Source organism: Gopherus evgoodei, chromosome 20 (genome assembly GCF_007399415.2).
Source record: "Gopherus evgoodei ecotype Sinaloan lineage chromosome 20, rGopEvg1_v1.p, whole genome shotgun sequence".
NCBI classification, from domain to species: domain Eukaryota; kingdom Metazoa; phylum Chordata; order Testudines; family Testudinidae; genus Gopherus; species Gopherus evgoodei.
In genome coordinates, this window is record NC_044341.1 from 4,710,293 (window position 1) to 4,733,656 (window position 23,364).

General features: G+C 45.1%; 1 protein-coding gene across 1 annotated transcript in view; it reads left to right on the forward strand.

Annotated features, from left to right (window-relative positions):
* The first annotated feature begins 1,816 nt into the window (after window positions 1-1,816).
* The window catches only part of CSMD2 (CUB and Sushi multiple domains 2), a 531,569-nt gene continuing 510,021 nt past the window's right edge, over window positions 1,817-23,364 (forward strand). The window contains 1 exon segment of the mRNA XM_030539111.1: window positions 1,817-2,084. Within this exon segment, the coding sequence (XP_030394971.1) occupies window positions 1,928-2,084 (157 nt within the window). The 5' untranslated portion in view covers window positions 1,817-1,927.

The following is a 23,364-nucleotide window of genomic DNA, read 5'->3' on the forward strand; positions in this document are numbered from 1 at the left end:
AGTGGAGGGATTGAAAAGCGGAGGGGACCGAGAGAAAGTACGTGTGAGAGAGAGGATTGATTCGGGGGTGGAGGGAGAGATTTACCAGCCCTGGGTATAAATTGTTTTCTAGCTGTCAGATGAGCTCATTCAAGGCAACCGTAGCAAGTCTGAAGAAGGGGGGGGTTGCAGCAAGAAACTGCAGCAAATGCAAAGCAGTAACGTAGGGGGATGGGCGGCTAGTTCCAAAACACCCCCCCCCCCCCCTTTCCCGTCACTTCAGAGGCGAGCCAAGGGAGGCAGGGATCGCAGCTCATCCTGGAGCAGCAGCGCTCATTTGCGTCTGGCATTGCAGACCGCCCAGTGGTGCCGGTGGACTGGTCCCCCCCGCCCCAAAGTGTTGCAGCTTTGAACGTTGCAATGAGAAAATCAGCAGCAGCAGCAGCAGCGCTTCCTCTTTCGCAGTGGTGCATGGTGTGTGTGTGTGTGTGTGTGTGTGTGTGTGTGTCCTCCCTTCCCTAGGCATGTCTCTCTGCCTTGCACCCACTCCCCCCTCTCCGGGGGGAGGCAAACCCTGCAGTTAGGATCCCACCTCGGACCTAGTCCCATCCCTTCCACGCGGAAGACTGAACTGAATCCCCAGATAACGGGGGGCGGGGGGGGGTGTCTCTTTCGTTTGTCCAAAGAGATTGAGCTTAAAAGTGTGACTGCAAAGGGGGCAAAGGCGTGTGGGGTTTCCAATGTGTGGTGTGTCGCGGACGAGCCCCCACGGAGCTGCACATCACTGCGAAGTGCCTGAATGTGGCTTTCACAGACTGGATTTTTTTTTAAATTTTATTTTTTGCATACAACCGTAGGGGCAAATGTGCTACTCCAGGCAAAAACCAAACCCTTCCTCCTGGCAGCTCTGCAAAGAGGCAGCAAAGCAGCCAGCCCCGTGAGAAGAAACATGCGATGGTTTGGGAAGGGATGACGCAAAGCCCCCCCACCATCTCCAAAACATTTCCCCCTCTCCTCCCCTACAACCAGTCCCGCTTGTCAGAACCTAATCTCTCCCCAGGAACGCATGCTACTGGGAAAAGTAACAGCTGCACAGCGTGGGGGGCTTTCTCTGGGGGATTGCCCCCCCCCCCGCAAGCCCTCCTGTGTTTGTAATGCAATTTCCTTGGTCATAAAAAGTGTCCATATCATCAAATTGTTTACAAAGCCCCCCCCCCAAGATGAGAGTGGGGGGGAATATTGTGGATGATGCATGCAGGATTTATTCTAGCGGCTATGTGAAGGCCAAGGGGAGCTGCTGCTTGGACATTATATCTCTGTATTAAGAGGAATCTGCGGGGAATTGCTTCTATAAAGGAGAAAAAACCTGGGGTGGGTATTAAAATGAACAAATAAATGGGATCCTACAAGCTAATGTGTGGTTTATTGTTTCTGGAGGATGGAGGGAATGGGGGTAGTGGTGGAATACAAATCTTCAATCAGATGCTGTCTATACACACACACATCCTCCGCCAAAATAACACAGCTGAAGTACCCCGTTCCCACGATTTAAGGAAGAAGAGAACAAGGATGTGGAGGTGATCAGTCACCTGGATGCTGATGATGCTGATCAAAAAGTGTAATTCCCTAGAACCCTTGCGCTGCTAATCCTGAAAAGCTTGATCCAAGAGAGTCATTTTTTTAAGTGGGGAAAAAAGGAAGGGAGGGAGGGGGAGAAAAAAAAACGAGACAGCCCTCCTCTCCCCAAGCCAGTGCGAGAGTTGGTTCATTCCAGCTGCAGAAGCTCAGAGCCTTCCAAGCATTGAGATTTTTTTCTGAGCTAAAATAATAATCATAATCATAATCCTGACCTTCCCCACCCCCTTCCTTCCTCCTCTTCCTCCAGCCGAGCCGAGGACCATCCCAATTGTAAAGGAGAGAGGAAAACAAAACCCCATAACCCCTTGACATGCAACCTTCTTTGGGATGGGACAGGACGGGATGCAGCTGCGGCGTTAGAAGGAATTGGGGGAAATTGGGGATCTTTGCTCTCATGACGGTGGAAGTGAGCTACTGGAGCCGGATTCTGCTGCTCTCCTTGGGGCTGCTGGCTGCTTCAGCAACCGGTGAGTGTAATGGAGGAAGCTGGCAACTTTGGGAGCATTCCCCCTCCCCCCCCTGCTGCTTGATTCAGATTTAATTCTCTTGCATTTGGGGGGTTTGTGTGTGTGTGTGTGTGTGTGTGTGTCTGTCTGTCTGTCTTTGGGTGGGAGGAGGAGATCCTCCTTTACAGACCATTCAGGGATCACGTCTGTTGCTGTATATCTCCATAGGAAGATAAAGTTTGCAGGTATTGTATATCCTATGGGAGCAACAATTTTACAGTCTGGGGTCATAAAAAGGTGTGGTTTGGTTTTGTTATTTTCCTCCTTGTCGTCAAAGGATCAGATCAGTGTGTCCCAAATGTGAGAGGACCGAGACAAATGTCATCCCTTTTTTTTTTCTGCATCTTAGTTCATTATTTCTCTACCCAATGTTTGCCTACAGCCTATAAAATAGATTTAGGGACTTCTTAGATGTAAATAGAAGCACTTTTATGATTCCTCCTTTCTCCTCAAACATTTCAGGTTGCGGTGCTTTTAAGCATTATCTGTTTGGCCTCAGCATTATACAGATGTATATTTTAGCCAAATATGTAATTTTAAACTTAGTAAAGGTCAAAACAGAATTAAAAAAAATTAGGTGTAACCTTCTCCCCCCTTCCCCCTCTGCGTTTGCAGCATATCGAAAGCAAAGGATTCAGTTTGAAACTGAAGTTTATTTTTGCTGTGGTCTTGTGTAGGGTCTGGCTTTGTGTAATGAGGGGGGGCAAAGGAGAGTAAAGAAAAACATTTTGTTCTTTTCTTCCTTTAACACTGAGGGGTTCCCCAATTTCCCAATGTTTCTAAATAAGGTTTGCTCGAATGTGCCTCATGCACGATGGCCAAAAGACGTGTGTGTGTGTGTGTGTACGCGTAGGGGTGGGAAGCTGCCTTTTTTTTGGTAAAACTTTGTGTTGTATTAGAAATGCAACACTGATTTTATTATGTAAGGCAGACTTCCTCCTAAGAGACTCAAAAAGAGCATCAGCACCTTATGCTCCTGAGGTATCTTACGATGGACACCAGAGTTTTACCAACTGGGGGCACCAATTAGGATAGGAGGAAATCAGTTCATCGGGAGTAGATAGATAGATAGATAGCTTCCTGATTTTTTTTCTCCCCTCAAGCAAAAGCATTGAGTCTGTCTGAGGACAGAGACCCCCCGCTTTCCCCCCCCCACCTCTGTGCTGTTTGGCTGGGTTGAATGGAGTGCTGGACAGATACCTAAATGAGTGATTTACTGTTTCAGGGGTTTACAGTTCTCCTCTTTCTTTCTTTCTCTCTCTCTCCTTCCCTCTTGCTGTCTTTGACTTGTTCATGCAAGATCTTTTGGTTTTCTTTCAGTGCCCGGTTGTTCTACATTTAGTCCTCCTTGCTAGCACAGTTCCCTTTTTTTCCCTCATATTTTGCTTTATTTAAAATTATACCTATCCAGGATCCTTCACTGTTGGCCTGTTAATTGATATGTACCCCGTTCTTCTGTTACACAAGTGCCAGGTCTGCGAAAGCTCTCCAGAAGTTCCTCATTGTTTTAGCTGCAGTAGGACCATGAGGCAATTATGCGTGTGTGTGTGTGTGTGTGTGTGTGTGTGTGTGTGTGTGTGTGTTTTTGTTTTTTCCCTGCACACCACTGCTTCCTCATGAGATTCTGAACAACCTTTTTGTCAAAACAAGGGATCAACTCTGAGATTAGTAAGATGCAGCTAGTTAACAGGGATGCTGCAACTGTGCCGATTGGGTGAAGGTGCCTACTATTTCCTGTAGTCCTCCGATCAGATATTTTCAGGTTAGCCTAGGATTGGACATGCTGGTCCTAATAATGAGCCTCTGTGGGACCATGTCCTCAACATACTATCTCTTCAGCCTAGCCTTTTCCTGGGGATTGCGTGGCTAGTAATAACCATGTGTTCCCATAGTGTGGCACTAGAGTTGTATATATAAAACTATCAGTTAGTAGTTCTAGCCTGTCTCGAAACAAGAAAAAGAGCAAAAAAAGAAAATTGAGAAACCCTACTGTTACTACATTAACCTTACTCTATCTAATTATTCAGAGCTGTCAATATTCCTGCAGCCTGATACAGTTCGGAGGGGCGGGGTGGGGATGGCAGGTTGCTGCAGATGATCTCTACAGTGGCAAGTGTTTCTCAGGAAATTACAAGCATGATCAGTTGTCTTAATCTTCTGCAAGGAACTGAACCAACTGTAGCTAAAGCTATTCTCTTTATAAGGTAGGGGACGTGTATTTTTCTTCAAAGAATAATACATTTCTTACACACTCACTGAATTTAAAAAGAGGTGCAGGAATAACCTGGCAGAGTTTGTCGTCTGTTTCGAAAAGATACTGATTTTTCTTGTGGTTGTGAACTGGCGACTAGCAATACGCAGCTAGTCAGGGAGAGGACACGCCACGTAATAGTTCTGTAGTTTTTCTTATCCCTCAAAAGCATATACTTGTAATGATTATTTTGTATCTGTGCATTGTTAATGAAAGCTGCCTCAGAGATGGATTTGGGATGCATATGTTTTATAATGTATACAGACAGACACATACAGCATATTTTTTTTAAAAAGCTGTTATAATGGAGGTCGTTTATACCATTGTAGTTAAGACTGTGTTTTGGTGATTAACCTCCTTTTGATGACTGGACTATGCAAAGATGCACTGGGTGGAAGATGGCCTAGACATTTTAGTTTCTTTTGTCCTGATAGAAAGTAGTTTTTGGCTGACTTCTTTCTAAAAAGATGGGAGCAGGAATGGAAAGTTGAGTACTAATTTTGCGCAGCTGTATGGGCGCACAAATAATTCATTTTTATTAATCATCCCTTTATTAAAAAAAAAGTCAGAATGTGGATTAATCCCCGGTACCTGTACTCCAGGTGAGTAGTGCTTCCTTACAGGTGGAGTAGTCCCACAGATCGCCTTGGGAAGTGAGTACTACTCAATGTAAAGCTGGCCGGATGTTTTGACAAGGTAGGGAGGGGAATGAATAGCAACCGATATGATGAGATCTGACAGAACATTTTAAAGGGAGTTTCTTCTGTCGACTACGCCGGCACCTCGTACAGCAAAGCTTGGGATGCTGCTGCTTGCAACAGGAGTCCTGCTAACAACTGTAGTGCAATGGAGTTTAGGGCTAGACTAAGCCTGTAAACAATGTCCTATGTAACTGTAATGAATTCCCTGCTCTCCCCTTATTCCTGGGGGAGAGGAAGAAGTCATTTATTCCAGTTTATTTCCTTCTTCATGTTGGGACAACTCTGGCTAGTGTGTAGAGGGGTGGGCTGAATAAGGGTGTCAGCCAATCTCTGTGCCTCCTTACATCCTTCCTGCCCACCTGCTTGCCAGAGGTGGCAAAACCAGGCACGCTGCCTTTGCTCTCCCTCTTTCCACCAGTGTGGGGACCATGGCTGCAGCCTCATGGGAGTGCAGTCTAAAATGTGACTCCTCCTTCCCACACTAGACACTGCCACTGTCTGGCCCTTAATGTTTGCTAGGGCTGTAATAAACTTGCTTCAGGCAAATGGTCTCCTTGTCTCCATCCATGCGCTGTTCATGCTCCTCAGCTTCCCATCAAATGGTCAGGTTCAGTCCTAAAATCTCAAAGCAAAATTTTTTTTGCTGGGAAAAACCTCTTGGTTTGGCCCAGTTTTGTGCTGGGAAGCTAAGAGCTGGGATTGAGCCTTCCGGGCATTGAACTGGGAGTGTATTCAGCTGGGAGGAGTAATGTTTCCCCCGGGGCATATCTCTGTCTCATTGGCAGCATAGAAGCAGTTCCCGCTGACCAGGTAAGAACCCTTCTGAGCCAGCTCTCAGATGGAGCACAGGGGCCTAGAATCCGCCCAGCTCAGAGCAGACTCCGTATATCTGCATTTCCTCAGCCAATTGGACCAGGATGCTGGTGCAGAATTGCTTGCGGTTTTGCACAAGGGGTCGCACAGATTCTCTTCAAGTATAAACTGTTAGTGAATACGCTGGGGGAAATGTTCCTTGAATGTTCACTGTACGTCCTGAAGCTTTGGTGTTCTTTGCGTTTGGGGGATCAGGATGGGAGTGGGAGAGAATAATTTACTGGAGAGGCAACATGGTGTAATGAATGTCTACGCCACTGCACTATGATTTGAGAGACTCAGGAGCTATTCCATGCTCTGCCACTGACTTTCTGTGCGACCTTGGGTAAGTCCCTGTTGCAAAGCGTTTACAGTGTAACTCATGCTTTCTGTTGGGCACCAGAAGGAAAGAGGGGCGTGTTCTTTGGTCTTCTAGATCAGTGGTTTTCAAACTGTGGGTCGTGACCCAGTACGGGGTCGCAGAGAGGAAGGCACTGCCAACTGGGCCATTGAAAGTCCCGTTGGTGGTGCAGCCTGGCTAAGGCAGGCTAGTCCCTACCTGTTCCAACACCACACTGCATCCTGGAAGCAGCCAGCAGCAGATCTGACTCCTAGGTGGCGAGGGGGAGGGGGTCACGGGGCTCTGTGCACACCTTGAGTACCGGCTCCACACTCTCATTGGCGGTGCTTGCGGGCGAGAGCTGTGCAGAGCCACTTGCGCACCTCTGCCTAGGAGCCAGACCTGCTGCTGGCACTTCTGGGGAGCAGCGCAGTGCCAGAACAGGCAGGCAGTCTGCCTTAGCCCCCCCGCTGCGCCGCTGACCAGGAGCAGCCCGAGGTAAGCCCACGCCCCAACCCCATGCCCCAATCTCCTGCTTCAGCCCTGAGTCCCCCCCTGCAAACCCGAAGTCCTCTTCTACACCCCAAATCCTTCATCTCTGGCTCCACCCCAGAGCCTGCACCCCAGCCCAGAGCCCTGTCCCCCTCCTGCACCCCAACCCCCTGCCCCAGCCCAGATCCCCCTCCCATATCCTGAACCCCACATTCCCGGCCCCACCTTGAGCCCTCGCCCCTGCACCCCAACCCTCTGCCCTAGCTCTGAGCCCCTCCTGCACCCTAAACTCCTCATCTCCAGCTCCATTGGGTCTTGGGCATCAATAATTTTCTTCAACTGGGTTGCCAGAAAAAAAGTTTGAAAACCACTGCCCTAGATGACTGCAGCACCAGCAGCTGTAAGTTAATGGATGGAGAATAGGTGAAGGGTTACCAGGTTGGGCCATAAGTCTTGTTTGTTATTTATTGTGGTGGTACCTAGAGGTCCCACTCAGTTATTGGGATCCCAGTATGATCGGCATCATTCATGCACATCCTGAAAAGACAGTTTTGTTTTTTAATCCTCAGAAGATGGTGAGCATGTGGAGATGGGAGCAGGGGGAAGGAGAGTCTCCATAATATATGAGACCCTACTGGGGTTTCTTCCATGTCCCAAAGATCTTATGCTACAGGTTCTCTGGTCTCATCTCTTCTCCTCCCACCAAGGAAATATAAATTCGAAACTGCTTGCTAGGCCTAAGCGTGAAATCTGAGCCTGCTTTGCCATCTTGTTGAGAGGGGCTTGACACGCAGATCAATTCTGGCTTTGTTTCCCTAATGCTTGTTTGAGAGCCCCTCTGCAAGACTGTTGGGCAACAAAAATGAGAACATTGGCCTAACTGAAGCCTCGGCTTTCTCTAAAGTAGGCATTACCAGATGGACAAAGAAAGATGTTGTGAAGAAGAGTACAGGGGCTCCCTGGCTTTTGGATATGCCTCATTAGTTTTCTTGAAAAGAGAGGCTGGTCTTACAGCACTGAAGTCAGTCGGGATGTTGTCATTGAATTCAGAGGGAGCAGGGGCAAGTCCTCTAAGACCTGGAAATTCTGTAATGGTTATCTATCAATAATTGTAACTGGAATAATACTAGTGGTAGCTTGTTCTAGGCTGCTACTTATTTTCAAGTTGGTTGTCATCAAGAATATAGGCAACATCTTGCTATTTTAAGATTTATCATGCTGCTCATTACCATAGTATCTGTGAAGCTTCCATGTTTTAAAAAAAAATCAATCCCATTCTTGAATGTTTGAATTATCCACAAAGACCTTCTGTCATTAGAGCTAGAGTGTGCAAGCATCCAGGGAGGTTTATGGAGGATTGGCAGGCCTTGATAGTCAACTGTAGTGATTACTGTAAAATAAACATGAGTTTTTAGAAGGAGGATATAAAACCACCTGCTTCAAGGCCAAAACCGGCCTCCACTTCATGGCGGTCAGGAGGAAACTGTCCCTGAAGGCAGGTTATCCCTTAACCGAAGGGGTTCTTGGACCTCCCTTTGCAGCAGCTGGTTGGAGATAAGATACTGGTTTAGATGATCTGTTGCAGGGTGATAATTTTTATGTTTCTATGGAGAGAGTAGGTAATCGTTACACCAGTTGAGATGTTCGTTAGTCTTTTTTTTTTTTAAGACAGACTTAGGCCATGTGTCTACGTCGAGCACTGCAGCGGCGCCGTTGTACTGATACAGCTGCAGTGTGTCTGGTGAAGACACTATGCCGACGGGAGAGTGCTGTGCGCATGGACGCTTGCATCAGTGTAACTTATGTTGCTCGGGAGGGTGGAAAGTTGGCACCCCTGAGCGACGTGAGTTTGGCTGGCAGAGGCTGTAGTGTAGATCTAGCTGTAGGAATTACATTGACTAGTTACAGAGTCTGTAGTATGCAGTGACTTTAATACTGCACACTTGGTGACAAATAGTTGCAGAGTTGTGCCCTGCTGTGCATCACTCATTTTTAACCCTTTAGAGTGGGGTGTTGCAAGTAATCAGCACTGGTCCAGCGCTGCTGTGATCAGATTCAATGGTAACCCCTCCGCTTGCCCCACAGACTTCAGTGGGAGCCAAGTTAGGGTGACACCAAGTGCTCTTGCAAATCACCCCCTCAAATGATGGTAATGTGAAATATACATCATTCTTGTCCAGAAGAAACTAATGACAATATTAATGTTCAGATGTATTCTGGGAAAAGTCAAGCAGTCTAACCTTATTTAGCATTGGTCATATAACATACACCCAGTGGAGATTCCCAGCTGTAGCTATAAAGAACTTGGTGAGAGCTGACTCAGGAATGGCCTTTGAGAGAGTGTCTTATCTCTGAGCTTCCTTCAGCTGAAGGCAAGTCCTTAATAGTGTTTTCCATGGTGGAGGCCTAGTGTGAAATAAGGAAATGCTGTCTGCTGGTCAGACAGGGACTTCCAATTCTATGATTCTGTTCCATCTCTGCAGATGACCGTGGGAGAGAGAATTCTCCTGTCTGACTTCCATTTATTCATCTCTACAGTGGGTGGAATAATGCCTACATGACAATGTTGTTGTGTATAAAGTGCTTTAAGAGCCTTGGAGTGAAACTGCTATACAAGTGCAGAGTTTTAGATCAACAGCATGTAAGACTTCAACAGCATCCTGCTAATTTGCTTTTGTATCAAGAATATCCCAAGACAGTGTGCCAACATGATCTTCCATTGGCTTCAGTGGCATTCTATCAAGGCTGTATTTATTCCAGTAGGTTTAATAGGGAGGCTTTTTGTCTATCCTTCACACTGGTAGCTAGTTGGTCTGGCAATATCCTGAATGATCCAAAATGTATCCACTCGTGCAAATACAAAGCACAGAGCTCCCAAAGTGCTAGATCAAAGCGATAGCCCTTAAGAATAGGACAGCAACTGGTAAGTTAACTCACAATGTTCCTATATTCATTGAATCTGTCAGTTCAGCACTCAGTTTGCTCATCCAGTCTATAGTGATAATACTATCACTGTTCAGGCAGAAGCGGGAGTCCATCTTTTCCAAGGGCAGTCTTGTTGATGAAGATGTATAACAAGAGGTTTGCAGGGTCAACAGACAGCTAAGCATTAAAAACAGGAAAAAAATTGGTTCCACCTATTGGAACCCTGGCTATAAAAAAAACCAGATGTGACCTTATCAATCCTGCATATTAATTGAGGTTTTTCTATTCAGACTCCATAGCTTAATGAAGTATCTGTGTTGCTATTTATAGGTACAGCGTACATACAAAATGTATTTATTGGTCTTCCCTCCCTTTCAAGGAAGTGAGAAATCCAGCAACATGTGCTCAAAGCATTTGACTTCTTGCAATTACAAAGCTCTTCTAATACCATCCAACCTCTTGGGGAGCGGGGGTCTCTTTAGGAGAAGACACATATCTGGAACCAAGAGACTCCTATTTTCCTATTCTGTCCTTTCCACCCTCTGCTTCACCCTTTAATCTCTGTTAGTGAGTACACTTAGGATTTATGAAACCATGGAAGAATAGCACTGGCACCACCTCTTTAAACTGATCCAGGAGGCCCCTGCTGAAGTCCCTCTTAAAGACCCATTTCTTCCATGTTGCTTCATGTGAAATGAGCTGACTCATGTAAATGGCCTCTTCATAGAATGAAAGGACTGGAAGGTACCTCAAGAGGTTATCTAATCCAATCCCCTGCACTCAAGGCAGAACTAAGTATTATCTAGACCAGGGATTGGCAACCTTTGGCATGTGGCCCAACAGGATAAACCCTCTGGTGGGCCGGGCTGGTTTGTTTACTTGCCGCATCCGCAGGTTCGGCTGATCGTGGCTCCCGCTAGCTGTGGTTCGCTGCTCCAGGCCAACGGGGGCTGTGGGAAGTGGCTAGTGGGAGCCGTGATCGGCCTAACCTGCAGGCACAGCAGGTAAACAAGCCAGTTGGGCTTGGCAGAGGGTTTACCCTGGTGGACTGCATGCCAAAGGTTGCCAATTCCTGATCTAGACCATCCCTGACAGGTTGTTCCCTTTTCCCCTAACCTTTGTCCTTTAGCTGTGAGTGCCTCACGCCAGGGACTGTCCCTTCTTGAGTGTTTGGAAAGCACTTTGTGAGTGCTGTAATTATCATCACAGCAATGGCTAGAGTCAGGCCTTCTTTGGGTGAATGGCATGCAAGTTTCCCTGTTGTACCGAAGAACCCCATGCCAACTATTCCCCTCCTGGGTTCCTGTGCAGCCCTGTTCATGGATCTTGGTCCTGACTTGCAGCACATCCAGGAGATGGAGCGAAATAAGGGCTGCATCCTGCAGAAGTGCCCTTCTGGGGAATAAGGGAGGTCCCCCTGTACTGTCTAATGAGCACCAACATACAGAGAACATAATTCATCCCTTCAGTGTTTAAGTCCTGGGGCCCCAACCAAAATCAGGGCCCTGTTGTGCGTGGTGCTGTACATTCACCTAGTAAAAGATGGTCTTCACCCCAAAAAGCTTACAATTTAAATAGACAAGACACAAAGGCTAGGAGAAAGGAAGGATGATTATTAGCATCTTACAGATGGGGAACATACACCCAGAGAGACTGGGTTGTGCGTGGTGGTTTTGTCAGAGGCAGGAATTGAACGCAGGAATTGAACACAGGTCTTGAGAGTCCCAGTCTGTTGTCCTAATCCCAAGATCATCCTTCTCTGATCTGTCCGTTAAAATTTTTCTCTGTGTGGAGTATGTGTAACTTATACTAGCTACAGGCCTTGGTGGTGGTTCTGTGTGCACATAGTAAGAAGTTTTTGACACCTCCCAGCAGTGTGGTATCTCAGTGCCTGTCACCTGGAGCCTTGCTCTGGCACCAGATGAACCTGCCTTGTTTTTATGGAAACCAGGATACAGTGATTAAAAGATACAGTAACTATGGGGGCTACTATTACGTACTGTGATGGGGCAAGGCCAGATGGCTACAGTAAAGTACTGAGGAACAGGTATGTTAGCTCCAGGCTAAACAAATCCCTAGTACCATAGTAACTAAGGGCTTGTCTACATCAGAAAGTTGCAGCGGTGGTGAGGGAGTTACAGCGCTGCAACTTAGGAGGTGTACACATCTGCAGGGCACCACCAGCGCTGCAACTCCCTGTTTGCAGCGCTGGCCGTACTCCCGTTTTGTCTCGGGTGTAGAGGATCCAGCGCTGGTGATCCAGCGCTGGTAATCAAGTATAGACACTTACCAGCGCTTTTCTTGACCTCCGTGTAATAAGCAGGTATCCCAGCATACCTGAGGAAGCCTCTGGTAATCAAACTGGTCTCCTTCCCCAGCTTGCTCTCGCATTCCCCGAACCCCGAGCAAGCAGGTCTCCTTCCCTGAGGTTTGCTGGGTGGTTCCGGGAACGCGAGAGCAAACCGCGGCGAAGCTGGTCTCCTTCCCCGGTTTGCTATCGCGTTCCCCGAACAAGCAGGTCTCCTTCCCTACGGTTTGCAGGGTGGTTCGGGGAACGCGAGAGCAAACCGCGGCGAAGCTGGTCTCCTTCCCCAGCTTGCTCTCTCGTTCCCCGAACAAGCAGGTCTCCTTCCCTGCGGTTTGCAGGGTGGTTCGGGGAACGAGAGAGCAAACCGGGAAAGGAGACCAGCTTCGCCGCGGTTTGCTCTCGCGTTCCCCGAACCACCCTGCAAACCGCAGGGAAGGAGACCTGCTTGCTCGGGGGTTCGGGGAACGAGAGAGCAAACCGGGAAAGGAGACCAGCTTCGCCGCGGTTTGCTCTCGCGTTCCCCGATCAAGCAGGTCTCCTTCCCTGCGGTTTGCAGGGTGGTTCGGGGAACGCGAGAGCAAACCGCGGTGAAGCTGGTCTCCTTTCCCGGTTTGCTCTCGCGTTCCCCGAACCCCCCTTGAAGCCGCCCAACAGCGCTGCAGTGTGGCCACATCTAACACCACTTGCAGCGCTGGTTGCTGTAAGTGTGGCCCCTCTGCAGCGCTGGCCCTATACAGCTGTACTAATACAGCTGTAACAACCAGCGCTGCAAAATTTTAGATGTAGACATGGCCTCAATGGCAGTTGCTCCAGGTTTATCAAGACACCTGGGGCCAATTAAGGTCTTTCTAGAAGGCAGTGGAGATTGCTACGTTGATTAGAACACTTGCAGCCAATCAAGACAGGCTAATCAGGGCACTTGGGTTTAAAAAGGAGCTCACTGCAGTCAGGCGGGGAGGAGCCAGAGGAGAGGAAGTGCGTGTGAGGAGCTGGGAGCAAGAGGCGCAAGGAGCTGAGACTGAGAGGGTGTGCTGCTGGAGGATTGAGGAATTATCAGACAATCAAGCATTATCAGACACCCGGAGGAAGGTCCTGTGGTGAGGATAAAGAAGGTGTTTGGAAGTCCCAGGAAGGTGTAGCTGTCATGCAGCTGTTACAGGAGGCACTATAGACAGCTGCAAACCACAGGGCCCTGGGCTGGAACTCGGAGTAGAGGGCGGGCCTGGGTTCCTCCCAAACCTCACAACTCCTGATCAGGCACAGGAGGAGTTGACCCAGACTCTGGGTTCCACCAGAGGGGAAGATCACTGAGGTGAGCAAATCCGCCAATAAGCGCAGGACCCACCAAGGTAAAGGAGGAACTTTGTCACAGTACTTACACTGTGCTGCACTGCTTGGAGTGAAGTATGGTGCAATTATGGAAATTGGTGTACTTTGCTTACAATACACACAATGCAATGCAGTAATCTGCAAAAATATATACTCCAGACATGCAATGCAGTGGCAGACTAATTTGATAGTGGTTAATGTGTAACTGGGAAAATCCCATTGATTAAAGAAATCAGATTAACTCTGGTTCAGTCTCTTTGCTTGCTGCCATGGACACAGCCAGCCAGAATGAGATATTGTACTTCAATGAGCCCAAATGTGTAACTTTTTTTTTAACACCTCCCTTGCATAGAAGCGGGACAGAGGGTTTTTAATACGTCACTTCACAGTAGACTAAGTACAATGTTCTTCATCTATGTTTAGATTCAGCGACGTCCCCATTTTCCTGTCGGCAGGAATAATCGACCGTCTTTATTAAATGAAGGCATTGTTGGTGTGGTAGTGAACTATTTAGTGTGTGTGCACATGCTGCAGAGGGTAGTGGTGTGGATTCAGATCTGCACAACTCTATCATAAGCCCATATAGTGCTAACAACCAGTGGAGATGCTCCATTAGGCCATGTGCTTCTGGAGCAGGAGGATATAATTTTTATCTCTGCAGTTGGGAGGTTCTGAATGGCCAGGGCTTTACAGCATAGGGATGACTTTTAAGTGCTAGGTAGCTGTTATGAAAAAACAGTACAATAATGGGCTAGAGTAGCACAGACTTCTGGGAAGCTTGTGTTGGAGAAAGAGGTGGAGAAATGCATCTTACTCACTCCTATAAATGCATGCAAGGCACGCTGTTTTATTATTTATATTGTGATATTATCCAGAAGCCCAAGTTGGGATCAGATCCCCCACTGCACTGGATGCTGGATAATGTAGTAAGAGATAGTACTTGTCCTGAAGGAGCTTACAGTCTAATTGAAGATAATATGCAATAGACAGATGGCGTGTGGGAGGATGTCTGAGATGGGATCATGTAATGACAGACAGGTTGCATGCACAGTTTGCAGGTTTTTGAGTCAATGCATTCAAGATGGATTAATGGTAACAGTAAGCCCATCTGGCCACTCTCACAGGGTGGCCGTGTCTGACAGTAGAATGCTGTTAGAGATAAGTCACAAACTAGGATTTCAACAGAGTTCCCAAAGTGGGGTATCTGGACTGGTCCATCAGCGGTGTATGGGCCACTATGCTGGTGGTCCAGGGAGATCTAGCTGGCTGCATGGTCCTGGCTGCTCCTCCTTATTTCCATCTGCCAAATTGCATGAAAAGAAGCTAACAATAACTTAAATACTTTGCTAAGGAGTCTTTTTTCCCCATGTAAAGAATCACTGTTGTTGACACTTATTACTAAATTACGCTAGTAGCTAGAGGGCCCAGCCAGGAGTGGAGTCCTATTGTGCTCAGCAGGATACAAACATCGAGAGCCAGTCAGAGGCCTGGTCTACACTACGCGTTTAGACAGAATTTAGCAGCATTAAACCGATTTAACCCTGCACTTGTCCACAGAACGAGGCCCTTTATATTGATATAAAGGGCTCTTTAAACCATTTTCTGTACTCCTCCCCAACAAGAGGAGTAGCGCTGAAATCAGTATTGCTAGGTCGGATTAGGGTTAGTGTGTCCGCAAATCGACGGTATTGGCCTCTGGGCGGTATCCCACAGTGCACCATTGTGACCGCTCTGGAAAGCAATCTGAACTCGAATGCACTGGCCAGGTAGACAGGAAAAGCCCCGCAAACTTTTGAATTTCATTTCCTGTTTGCCCAGCGTGCAACTCTGATCAGCATGGGTGGTGATGCAGTCCCAAATCCAAAAAAAGCTCCAGCATGGACGGTACAGGAGATATTGGATCTGATCGCTGTATGGGGAGACAAATCTGTTCTATCAGAGCTCCGTTACAGAAGACAAAATGACAAAGTATTTGAAAAAATCTCCAGGCTATGATAGACAGAGGCCACAGCACAGTGCTGTGTGACAAGCATAACAGAAAGCCAAAGAATCAAATGGACGCTCATGGAGGGAGGGAGGGGGTACTGAGGACTCCAGCTATCCCACAGTCCCCGCAGTCTCCGAAAACCATTTGCATTCTTGGCTGAGCTCTCAATGCCTGAAGGGTCAAAAACATTTTCCTGGGTGTTTCAGGGTATGTCATAAACAGATAGCTAAGGGTTAATGTCTCTTTCACCTGAAGCACCTGACCAGAGGACCAATCAGGAAACCGGATTTTTTCAACTCTGGGTGGAGGGAAGTTTGTGTCTGAGTCTTTGTTTTCTGGCTGCCTGCTTTCTCTGAGCTTTGGAGAAGTAGTTCTGCTTTCTACTCTTCTGTTTCTAAGTATAAGGACAAAGAGATCAGATAGTAAGTTATATGGTTTCTTTTCTTTGGTATTTGCATGAATATAAGTGCTGGAGTGCTTTGATTTGTATTCTTTTTGAATAAGGCTGTTTATTCAATATTCTTTTAAGCAATCGACCCTGTATTTTGTCACCTTAATACAGAGAGACCATTTGTATGTATTTTTCTTTCTTTTTATATAAAGCTTTCTTTTAAGACCTGTGAAGTTTTCTTTACTGGGAAATTTCAGGAAAATTGAGTCTGTACTCACCAGGGAATTGGTGGGAGGAAGAAATCAGGGGGGGAGATCTGTGTGTGTTGGATTTGCTAGCCTGATTTTGCATTCCCTCTGGGTGAAGAGGAAAGTACTTCTTGTTTCCAGGACTGGGAACAGAGAGGGGGAGTCACTCTGTGTAGTTTCACAGAGCTTGTGTCTGTGTATCTCTCCAGGAGCACCTGGAGGGGGGAAGGGAAAAAGGATTATTTCCCTTTGTTGTGAGACTCAAGGGATATGGGTCTTGGGGTCCCCAGGGAAGGTTTTTCAGGGGGACCAGAGTGCCCCAAAACACTCTAATTTTTTGGGTGGTGGCAGCAAGTACCAGGTACAAGCTGGTAGCTAAGCTTGGAGGTTTTAATGCTAACCCCCATATTTTGGACGCTAAGGTCCAAATCTGGGACTAAGGTTATGACAGGGTATATGTCAACCCAGAATTCCAACGGGTGGGGAAGACTGTGGGAATTATGGGATAGCTATGGGATAGCTACCCACAGTGCAACGCTCCGGAAATCGACGCTAGCCTCGGTACATGGATGCACGTCGCTGAATTAATGTGCTTAGCGTGGCTGCGTACACTCGACTTTATACAATTTATTTTACAAAACCGGTTTATGTAAAATTGGAATAATCCCATAGTGTACACATACCCAGAGTTTACATCTACATTAGCAGAAAGTCAGACAGGAAAAAGGCAAAAGGAGTCTCCCAAAATTGACAGAGTAAAGAATAGAACCTAGATCTTCTAACTTCTACTCCAGGATCTTATCCACTGGACTACATCATAGGGATGTTATGTAGCTGTTGATGAGAGAGATGTTCATGAGACACTCGCTATATGAAAATATTGTGTTCAGGCTGGCAGATCCGGAGGCATTTACAGGAGCTATGGTTTCTCAATCCATTTATCAGAGTGCCTGCAGTCTTCACTTGATATTCATTGTTGTTTTATCTGCCTTGAAGTGAAGATGTCTTTATCCAGAACATTTTTCTTAAATAAAAGAAAAGGGAGACGATCAGTGCAGTTGGCTGCTGTTTGTACCTGCTCTGTGAAACGTTAATCCTTTTCTAGCCTAATAAAATTACTTTTATTTGGATTTCCCTCACCTATCTTTAAAGCCATAGATTTCTTCTAGTATAAATTGTGCAGCCGTCTCTCACACTGACAAGACAGGAATTGAGAGAGAGAGAGAGACAGGGTAGGTGAGGTAATATCCTTTATTGGACCAACTTCTGTTGGCGGAAGGTACAAGCTTTCAAGCTACACTGATCTCTTCATGCCAGATCGAGTCAGACCAATGGACAATTTAGTCTGCTAGCCTGTCTCTGATTGTGGTACTTTTTTTCAGAGAAAGATACAAGGAAAACTCTAAGTTGGTAACTATTGAATAAATTTCACAGGGAAGAAAGATGGTCCTGTTAGATGGCTAGTCTGGGACTTGCTACCAACCTTCTGTCTAACCTGGGGCCAGTCACTTAGTCTCATTTCCCCACCTGTAAAATGAAGACAACAGTGTTAGTGAAATGCTCAAACTTATTAGGCTTTTGAAATGATTCTCAAACTTGCTCTTCTAGCTGTTCTTAAGCTGATTTGCAAAACTTGTTGCAGATACTCACAGTTCAAAATGTGCACTGTTGATTAGTCACACCAGTTGTGCTCTTGTTTTCTGTTCCCTGAATGGACAGAGTAAATTGCAAGAGTCATAGTTCAATATACAATTTGAGCCTCGCTTTCAATGACTGTTTAGAGTAGAAGTTTTCTGTTAAAGCTCAAATGTTGGAATATTCGCTGAAAGCCAACACAAAAGGGTTGAAAATAGAATCAAGTTAAAATTTGGTTACTATCTGAAAAGAAACTTGCAGGTGAGACTTACCGCTGTTTGCCTGACTCTTTGTACGTTTGTGTACTTGTGGTAGTGGCTCTTGCTGGAATATCTCAAAACACTTCATAATTGTGCAATGCACTTTAGTATTGGTGAGAAAATAAGAAAATTGTTACAGATTAACTCAGTGCTTTTAAGACCGTGGTTCTTAACCTTTACTGCAGCCTGCACCCCTTTGGTTCTCAAAATATGTTCTTGCACCCCTTATCAAAAGTCAAAATATGTTCTCACTCCTTAAACCTATATATATAGTGTATATTACAGTAATCGTTAATAAGTGTATAATGTTAATAAATAGGCCTGATGAAGCAAGGTAGTTATACTTACGTGCCTGTGCTTAATTTGTGTTTTCGATGATTTGCCTTCTAAAATATCTGGCATGTCTCGCACCCCCAGAAAGGGCATCTCGCACCCCCAGGGAGTGCATGCACCCCAGGTTAAGAACCACTGTTTTAAGAGATGGGATTAGAACTTGTCAAAGACAAGAATTTTAAAACATCAGGGATCTGGGTTCTGGTCACTGTAGTGGTAGGATACTGATAGAGAAGATGGTCCAGTGATGAGGCTACTATCCTAGTCTGTAGGAGACTGGAATTCAATTCCCTGCACTGCCACAAACTCTGTGTGGTCCTGGGCAAGTCACTTACCATCTCTGTGCCTCAGTTTCCCATCTGTAAAATGGGGATAAGACCACTTCCCTACATGTTGTGAGAATAAGTACATTAAAGATTGTGAAACACCGTTGCTACATAAGAATGGCCAGACTGGGTCAGACCAGTGGTTCGTGTAGCCCAATATCCTGTCTTCTGACAGCGAAGAATCCTGTGGCACCTTATAGACTAACAGAGGTTTTGGAGCATGAGCTTTCATAGGTGAATACCTACTTCGTCAGATGCATCTGACGAAGTAGTTATTCACCTACGAAAGCACATGCTCCAAAACCTCTGTTAGTCTGGATCTGTAAAAGCAGCAAAGAATCCTGTGGCACCTTATAGACTAACACGGCTACCCCTCTGATACTTGTCTTCTGACAGTTGTCAATGCTAGATGCTTCAGAGGGAATGAACAGAACAGGGCAGTTATCAAGTCATCCATCCCCTGTCATCCAGTCCCAGCATCTGGCAGTCAGAGGCTTAGGGACACCCACATCATGGGGTTGCACCTGTGACCATTCTGACCAATATCCATTGATGGAGCTGTCCTCCAAGAATTTATCTAATTCTTTTTTCCCCCAGTTATACTACAGTGATTGCGGCTAGATAGGTACCATAGATATTTATGGGAAGTTTCCCCTCATTTAGTAATGAAAACAAGAAGATTTAGAAACTCTACTTTTATTTAAGTTGGTGGTGGAAAATATAAGAATGTTTCAAAGTAAGATAGAATTAGGATTGATTGTGGATGAACCACTGTTTCTGTGGAGACAGAAACTAGTGAGTGTTGTGTTGGAGATTACTGCATAAATCCATAGCTGTGTGGAGAGGCTGCCTCTTCAAGGATTATTTTTATTTTTTTGTATCCAGATCACTGTAAAAGGTTGTATCTTTCTGGCGAGGAAAAACACTCCGTCTAAACCCATTGTGCAGATTCTTAGATTTTGTTACACTTTCCCAACCTCCTCTGTTAGCAGTGTGCGAATCACTGTTCCCAAACTTAAGAGATCTGATCACTTATCATAAGAATCATTTGTTAATGCTCTCCTGGTTGAAATTAAGCACTCCAGCTTGGTTTTAAGCATCACTGAGGAAAGCTAGCCCTGCATCTTCAAAATGTAAGGGAGTAGCTGGGCCTCAATCTGTTCTCTCCTGTGCCTGTTTTATGTCTCTGAAACTCCACTGGGTTCAGTGGAATTACACCTCATTTTCATTGCTGTATATAGAGGAGAATCAGGCCCACTGTTAGAACGAAGCTTGATCTGACATTTGATGAGACATTAATGCCAAGTTGTAGGCACAGAAAAGTAGAAGCTCATTTCTACTCTAACAAAGGCACAATTGTGTTCCTTTCCCATTGGATATACTGAATAATACTCAAGAAAAAATATATTTCCTTCCAAACAGGAAACATGTTTCCTACTAAAGGTAATGAAAACCTGTGCTTTTTGAGAACCGACGTTATTTTTAAAGATGTTGCTCATATCACACAGCGTATTGATCATCTCTCTATTGTTTTTTCTTGTATCTATTATATAAAAGATTAGGCAGTGATTGTGGACCATGGACATCTATCAGCAGCCATCCAGGAATATTTTCATTAAAGTTAAGCATCAGAGAAAGATGCAACATGTTTAATAAGAAAATGGTGTCACCTTCTGAAATGCCCATCTTTGGAGACGTGTGGAAGCTGTACCTGATGACAGTGTTTTATTTTTAATCAGATGTTTAAAATGTTACGCTCAAGGGAAAGCTTCTGAAAAGACGTAAGGCCATGAGCAGTCCCTTACTTACATGCTTAAGCCTCTGCAGAATTAGGCCCCAATTTTGCAGCCAAGATGGAACATCGTATTTCCTGTTAATGGAGTATTGCAAAACTATATCATCACACAAGTAGATCAATAGTAAATAGAACTTGCTTTTAAATGTAAAATTACAGTCATCTGCAGAGTCCTTCCAGCTGGTCTGGTAAAGAAAATGACTGCATAGATTTAAAAATGAAAGGAGACCAGGGATGGGGCATAGTGGTAGGAGGCTAGCTGACAGCATAAAATAGCTGGAGAAAAGTCACTCATGGCAACTTCATTGTTCAAGTTGGTGGAAGACTGAGGGATTTTTTCACTTCTAGATCATTTGATTCTATCCCAGGTGAATAGTGTCAGAAAACAGTTCTTGTCTTGAAGGCCGCATGAAATAAGTAAATGCTCTCAGAGCAGTTTGTAGGGATTGGTGTTCATGTCACCTTTAACACTTCAGGCTTTGTCTGGACTTTGCTGTTGTGAAATGTTACAGTGACAACCTTTTAATCCCTTGGTCCTCTAGCTCTGCTTTGAGCTGGATTAGGCAACAGGATGGTCCAAGTGCTAGAGGGCGGTCAATGGTGCGGCAGGCAAAGAGCTGTTTAAGTTAAAGGACAATGCTGGCAAAAGAACAAATAGGTATAAACTGGCCATGAGTAAACTAAGCCTGAAAATTAGAAGGTTCCTAATCATCAGAAAAAGGAGGTTCTGGAATGTTCTTCCACTAGGAGTAATGGGAACCACCCACCTAAATGGCCTTAAGATGGAGCTTGACAAGTTTGTAGATCGGATTATATGACAGGGTTGCCTGTGATAGCCAGAGACTGGACTTGATGATCCAGAAGGTCCTTTCCAATCCAAAGTTTCTATGATACTAAGGTAACAGGATCCTTAGCAGTACCTTAGATAGTCCAACTCCAAGTGGGCACTTGGTCGTTGATGTGTCTCTGTTGATTTAGTGGCTTTTGGATGAAGTTCTTGTGCCGTCAGCATTCGGAAAAAGAGCAGCAGTGCATTTGACAGAGAAGCCAAGAAGACTTGGATACCTTCCCTCAATCCTACTCGTGGTTCCTTTACATGGGCATGGCGTGGGACAGAATCTTGTGCAGTCCATGTGGCACAGGCTGTGTGGATGAATAGCAGAATCAGTTCCCAGTTTGCCATCTCTGTGTGAAGAGCGAGTCTATATCAGAGGATTTTAAGTGAGCAAGTAGCTAATGTTTTACAGAAGGGTCTGTCATTTTTTCCTGCTAATCACTGTGACAATCTTAAACTAGAGAATAAATTAGTCTTTTTCACCCCTAGGAAAATCAAACTGAGGGATATTATTTTTCTTTACAGGGGCACAGGTAGAAAATGAGACTATATATATAAAAAAAGTTCAATGTGTGTTAACTATTCAATTGGAAGCTACGTAAATTCGAGAAGATAGCTATTGATCTTTTTTTCGGATTGAGAACTAGGATTAAATAGAATGTGTCTAAGGAGGAAAAAGAGGCTTTAAATGATAGCAGTGGAAACAGATTCCAAGACCATTTTATTTAGACCTACACGTAAGCCACAAACCAGCAAGCATGACACGTGTACTTACAGCTCACGCATGTGAGTAGTTCATTGAAGTGGGTGGGAATACTTGTGTGTAAACTATGCAAGATGAACACCAAAAGTGAGAAGTTTCTTTAAAAAGATCTGTTGACTCCATTGTGCTAAAATAAGTCTAATTTCAGTGCCTCAGTCGGTTAAGAAGAAATAATTTGAACAGAGGAGCACTTACGTTTAGAGCAGAGCTAATAGTTTGCAATTAAGAATTCAAATTTTACTTTGTGTGACTGATCCATGAAGGGACTGGGAATTTCCACAATCATTTCAAACATTCAATTAAATAAGGTTTTATTCTGCAAACAGTTCTTAGCTTAATCACACAAGTTTGTTGCAGATACACTCAAATGGAAAGTTTGAACTGTGTTGTTTAGCCACACAAGTCATGTGCTCTTGTTTCTGTCCCCAGATTGGACCGAGTGAGTTGTGAATTTTGCAATTTAGTATACAATTTGAGATTCACTTTCAGTGACTATTCAATGTAGATGTTTCCAATTTGCTTGTCAAGCTCCAGTGCTGGAATATTCTCAGAAAGCAAACACAAAAGAGTCCTGAATAGAATTAAGAAAAAAATTGATTCATATCTCAAATATTTGCAGGCAATATTTTCCACTGTTTGCATGTCTCTCTGTAATTCAGATGACTTTGTATTATAATAATCAGCACTTGTGTACTTATGGTAGTGCTTTTGGTGGAAGATCTCAAAGCACTTCATAAATGTCCCATGTGCTTTTGTATAGCTGAGAAAATAAGAAAATTGCAGCAGTGAATAAGTGAGTATTTTTTAAGAGGGTGGTATTTGAGCTTTCCAAGGACAATAATTTTATGCTTTGAGAAACTGATGTAGACTGAGACTTGAATCAGAACAATGGGTGCCACTCCACCTGAGCTCAGGTCAGACAGATTTCTAAATAAGAACGTATTCCCAAGATGATGATCTCTCTGTACGCAGTTCCCCATCTGTAAAATGGAGATGACATTTTCCTGTTTTGCTGAGAGTAAAACACTTTTGAGACTTTCAAGCATCAAAGTGATGGAGTCTATTCCCAGCTTTGCCACTGGCCTGCTGGACGATGTTGGGCAAGTCATTCACTGCTCTGTGCCTCAATGTCCCCATCTATGAAATGGGGATAGTGACACTGAACTCCTTTGTAAAGTGCTTTGAGAACTGCTGATGGAAACAGTGACATAAGATGTAGGTATTATTTATTAATATGGAGGCCGCATACATAGCTAGCTTGATGGTAGGTGGAACTAGGTTAGAGACCTTAATTGTTAGTTGACCTTTGTAGGTGGAGATTTTGCTTCATAGTTAATAGAGATGAATGAAATGACAGCTTGCTTTAAATCTGTCCCCTCAGGGTGACACTGTTGTTTGTTTAAAATAAGAGTACAAAAACTAAGCAAGAATGAGACTCTAACAAGCAGGAATCTGTAAACTAGCCTTTTT